This window comes from Xenopus tropicalis, chromosome 1 (genome assembly GCF_000004195.4).
Source record: "Xenopus tropicalis strain Nigerian chromosome 1, UCB_Xtro_10.0, whole genome shotgun sequence".
Taxonomy (NCBI): Eukaryota; Metazoa; Chordata; class Amphibia; order Anura; family Pipidae; genus Xenopus; species Xenopus tropicalis.
This window is the reverse complement of record NC_030677.2, coordinates 143,793,649-143,799,415: the sequence shown is the minus strand read 5'-3', so window position 1 is coordinate 143,799,415 and position 5,767 is coordinate 143,793,649. Positions and strand designations below refer to the sequence as shown.

The window sequence follows — 5,767 nt, the reverse complement described above, 5'->3', positions numbered from 1 at the left end:
TGATGCAGGGCCCAGAGCAGAATGCCTTTTGGGGCACTATTATTTATAATCCAACCTGTACCTTCCATATGCTATTGAACTACATATACATGTACATTAGTATTGGATGAGGTAAGGGTGCACTGGTGGAACTTTTTGTTGGACTACATTTGCAAGGTCATGCTAAATGTTCTAGTTCAACAACATCAGGAACCTGGATGTTTGACACCCCTGATATAAAGTGTTGCTCTTGCAGCCCCAGAGTGGCACTGTCTGCAAATGCTGGTTTGAGAGTGCTATAAGGCATGATGACTGCTGTAATTTCCCTTTAATCGTATCCCCACAGTTATGCATATACCTGAATGGCTTGAGTTTATATCAATAATAACCCCTTCTAATACCCCTTGCAATGCCTTCCAGCTAACCAACCCAAAAATGACGTAAGGCATTCCTTTTCCTTTGAAAGGTTTCTTGTTTCTGGGACCTATGACACTGCACTAATATTTATTAAGCTACTACAAAATACTGTAGCACAGGAATGTTGGTGCTCTTGAATCATAGTAAAACCCCTCAGTGCTACTAAAGTATGCAGATACATGTAAAGCAAATATACAAGGCCACATGTGGCACATACTGTCGCACAAGTACTGTATTTATTCTATATTCCTGTGCATATAACACACACCCCCTTTGTGCAGTGTTTTAAATTCACTGCTGCAGTTGCAGATAAATGACAGACATTGGCCTTTACCAATTAAAATGTCTTTTACCTCATTTAGAATTCTAAGCTGCGAACTGGTAAGCCAAAGGGGTTAAGTGTGAGAAGGGAAGTAATGTCCTTTTCTGAGCTGCCCACTGGGATTATCATCTTTCACCCATTCAATATCTTACAACTCTACAAGTTAGAAGGAAATCTAGGAATCTGCAGGTCTGTGGGAGGGTCCAGGAACAGCATTACCAGGATGGGCAGTAGGTTTTTTTTTTTTTAAATCTGGAACTAAAATTTGTGTTTATAATGGAGGTCTTATACATTATGCACATGCCTATGTGTTCTGTTATAAAATCATAGTTTCAAAACAAACTGAATTTTGGAATAAGTGTAATTCTTGTGTACATAAACAAGACATGGAAACAATTCAAAGTACAAATGTTTTATTGCATCAAACAACGCAGTTTTATCAATGATCAGTTAAGGCTCCCCCTCTTTGAGGGAATACTTTACATATAGATATATACATATATATGTACATACAAATATGTATATATGTGTGTGTGTATATATATATATATATATATACATACACACGCACACACATAGATACAGGGTACATATGGATAAGAGGCAAATGACCTACACCAGTCACAGAATAATAGCATTCAGTAGTCCTTTATCTTTGGTTAATGGTTTGCAGTTTTATTGTCTCCCATAGTCTTCCCTTTTGCCATGATGTCTCTACATATCTAAATCCACAGTTTTAGTGGCAATGCTGCATACCTCAGAGTATAGGTGAACTACAATTCCCAGAATCCTCAGTCAGTCACTGGCTGTTTGGGCACACTTTGAGTGATAGTTCACTAAAGCCATAGGGGCATAAAAGGAAATCTACATTTAACCCTACAAGTTGATTATTTGCTTCTTTATCAACTGTTCTTTTACCTGCTTTTAACCAGTTTACCTCCAGTTCTATGACATTCTCACAAGGCAGTGAATTGGTTAAATAACATTGCAATTACATTGCATTCTGAAATGACCATTAACAGTGTTAAAAGTGTAAGCTCTGTGATATCATACAAGTGCTTTAACAAGCAAAATATATACAGGAAAGTAAAAAAAAAACATTAGCAAATACAAAGAAGAAATCTAGCAATATACAGCATGTGTTAACCCATTGGATACCCAGTTACCTCTTGCATCAATAACAAATTCAGTAAACTGCATCTCCCACCCTGTCCAACCAGCTCTCCTGTTTTTTGGAGAGGGACTGAGTAAGAATGTCTCATTCACTAAGGTGTGTCTGTTATTCTCAGGAAAAGCCAGACATCCACTAAGTGGGGGCATTTTACAGACTCCAGTGATATGATCCAGTAGACTGTGCAAGTCCCTGTTCTGTAATCAGCAGATGACCTTCCCTTTGCAGCAACAAGAGATAACGTTCAATTAACCCTAAAAGTCTTAAGAAAAAAGTCTCTGCCCCCACAGCCCATCAAATTTCCCTTTTCCCAATCAGACTTTTGTTGCTAGCGAATGAATTTCAGATTTTTGAGTCTGTGCACTTAAACTGGAAGAGGTGTTGCTGAGATGTCCTTGGAGGGCTTTTTTAAATCCAAAAAAAAAAAAACATTGGGAGCGAAATCGCAAGTCAAAGAAGGCATAGAGGAAAGGGTTTAAGCAGCTATTAATGTATGCCAAGCAGGTGGCATAGGGGTGCAAGCTGACAATGATGTTCTGTGTGGAGCAAGACAGTTCCAGGAAGCCCATGAGGTCTAGAAAGTGAATGGTTTTCAGAATATGAAAAGGCAGCCAGCAGATAGCAAACACCACAACCAGAGTAATAATAATCTTAAGAAGCCTCTTTTTCTTCTGTTCCTCCTTCTTCAGGTTTTGGAAATGCATGGTCACCTTGCCACCAATGAAGCAGTAAAAGATGGTCATAAGGAGCAGGGGCAGCAGGAAACCTGGAACTGTGGTAAGGATGCTAAGCCCCCCAATCCAGAAATTTTCATTCTCCTTACTTGAAACACCACTGAAGTCCAGGTCACAGATGGTATTATTGCCTTCTACACGTGTGTCACGCAGAATCAGACTTGGGAGTGCCAAAAGCCCTGAGAAGAGCCAGATAACAGCCAAGGATACAAGTATGGAGGAGCGAGAGCGAAGTTTAGCACTGGAAAGTGAATGAACAATGGCCAGGTATCGATCAAAGCTGAGGCAGGTGAGGCAAAAGACACTGGCAAACATATTAAGCAAGACCAGATAGCTGCTGAGCTTGCACAGTGCAGAACCAAAGGGCCAGTGAAAGCCTAAAGCAGTGTATGTGGCCCACAGAGGCAGTGTTACCACAAAAGCCAGGTCAGCCAGTGCAAGATTACCTATGTAGGTGTCTGCAGATCTCCTCTTTGGCTTGGCCTTCCATACTGTAAATATGACCACTCCATTGCCTGAGAGTCCAAGGACAAAAACGATCATGTAAAAGACAGGTAGCAGAGAGTAAGAGAGATCCCAGTCTGTTTCATCACATGGTGGTAGTCCACTCTCATTTGTGTAATCATAGTAGTCGTATGAAGGAGTAGTGCTGCTGCTGAACTCATCTGTTGCCATCTTTGAAGGCTGAAGTGAGGAAGCAATGTAGTCTTGTTCTAGAAGCAGAGCAGAGGCCTCCAGTCTATATAGTGATGCTGTGAGATATGAAAGCTGCCTCCACTCAAGTTCTTTTAAGAATCCCCTGAACTCCCCACCCCCTAAAAGACAAATTAAAGGCAAAAGACCACCCACTGACATCAATCAGGAGCCTATCCATATTATTTCAGCTCCACCCCTCTCATTGCTTGGGCTGTGACCCTCCCTAACTGGGCATAGCCTTACCTCCCCCCTAACACTCCACACCTCTGACTACTGCTTGCATGTGCCCAGAGACAGCATACATTATAGATGCTCTGTGTGGATATCCCTTAAATACAAGTTAAACCCTCTAAGATAAATATGTGTATATTTGTGTTTTATTGTTCGCTTTGTCTGAAAACTACTGAATGTATTACCCTTAGAATGCTCAACTATCACTCTCTATTATCAGGCTCTCTATCAAATGTTTTTTCTGTGACTTTTTGGTGGCAATTCCTTTTTTAAATATGCACAGAAAATACAGTATGAAGAGATACTGAAGTGTCTTTGTTTTTTCCTTCCCAATATACATTGGAGGTTTCCAGTCTCCATTTGTGTGTTTTACAGTCTGTTTGACACCTCTGTCTCACACTTCTCTCTCTGTCTTTCATTCCCATTTCATTAGCCCTCTGCTTGCACAAATTGTTTCAAGTCAATAATAAGGCATCCCCAGCTGTGTACAGGTTCAGCAGCATTGCACTTAATAGCTTATTTCTACCCAGGGACCCACTTTTGATGTCATAATTAGACAAGGATGCCTGAATTATTGCAGAAAAATAAATGTACAAATTTCTTTATATTTCCTCAGTTCAGCCACAATTAATTATTTGTATATAGTAAGAAAGACATTAGATTGTATGGTATGTATAGTATAGCAGGATAGTAAGAAAGACATTACATCATCTGATAAACATTCTGCCATTCAGATACATAAACATGCAAAGGAACAAAAGAAGGAGTACAATTCTGACATAAGGTCACACACACGCATGCTATACAAATGTAAAAATGTACACTGAACATGCCCAGACACACTGCTACACACACAGATTGTAAGCTCTGTGGGACAGGGGCCTCTTTTCTCTTGTCTCTTTAACATTTAAACTTGAATCTAACTGTGTTTTGTATTTATCTTATTATTGTATTTACATCTTGTTTGTTCTCTTAATTAATTGTTCAACTGTAAAACACTGCATATACAAGTAGCTCTATATAACTCAAAGGGATACATTCACACACACACAATCATTGATACTGTAAATGTATTATTCTATGTTGTCCAAGGAAAAGTATTCTTATACCCATTCCATCAGCTTCATAATATACCCTACATGCTTGCTGCACTTATAAATGTCCTAAACCTTTGATAGTAACTTCTTCCTTAGGAGGATTCTGAGTGTTGTAGTTCAACAAAAGGGTGGAGGGCAGCAGGCTGGACCTTACTGATTTATGTCATCCCCCCACCCCCCATCAGATGGGGCTTCCTCTTCTCTAACTCTGTTCCTGCATGGGTGAAATCATGGTGCCTTCTTGTGCTAACAGACTCTTGCACATTTTCCTTCAGCTAAAGCCACTTCGGCCATTGCATTTGTCTATGTGGCTCTAACTGTAACTTCTAATGTGGAATTCAAATATCATTTTTTTATTGCATTAATGTTTTATTCTAAATACTGGAAACTTAAAGTGTTATTTTGCAAATATTTTGACGATGACATTGGCCATCTTAATTCCCATAAAATGGTGTTAATTCCTGGGTCTAAAACAAGCCTGGACGTGTATGTTTTCACACCTCATTCTCTTTAATGCACCTTTCACAGGTTATTTTTGTGTAGATGGCCTGAAGCATACAGCCCATTCATACTGAAGGATCCAGTACCAGTTGGAGAATTCTAAGGTGTGAAATGGCTTTATTGACTCTGAAAGAATCACTTTAGGAAGAAGATGTTCTGCCCAGACAAAGCTTTGATGTCTCCTGTTGATTTGCCCAAAGTATCAGCTGTTATACTGTGAATATTCCAAACACAACGGGTTTGTTTTCTTCCATGGATTAGCCCCTTTTGGCCTATATCACACCAGACATTTGTCAATCATAATGCAGGTGACTAGCCATGGGTTGCTTCCAATGGACCCAACTAAGAAAATTCAGTAGGAATCGCTGTCATATTGATCACTGAAGGAAGCAGAGACAGTCAGACCGATTGGAGTGGTGACACAGACCTTAATATATGTTCTAAATATGTAAAGTGCAATATTATGTTATTTAGTGCTCCTAGAGGCAGAAGTTGCTCCTTATAAATAAAGAGAGAATCTAACAAATATATTTATTTTTGCCCAGAAAGGTGGAGGATTTTTGTTTTGCAGCATATATATCTGTATGTGATTTAACATGAACGCAAAAGAGTAAGCAGG

At 39.4% G+C, this 5,767-nt stretch overlaps 1 protein-coding gene across 1 annotated transcript; it reads right to left on the bottom strand.

Moving 5' to 3' along the window:
- Window positions 1-1,114: 1,114 nt before the first annotated feature.
- Window positions 1,115-3,370, bottom strand: aplnr (apelin receptor). The gene is given in 1 exon segment (NM_001032321.1): window positions 1,115-3,370. A coding segment is annotated over 1 exon segment (1,095 nt). The 5' UTR covers window positions 3,299-3,370; the 3' UTR covers window positions 1,115-2,203.
- Window positions 3,371-5,767: the final 2,397 nt, after the last annotated feature.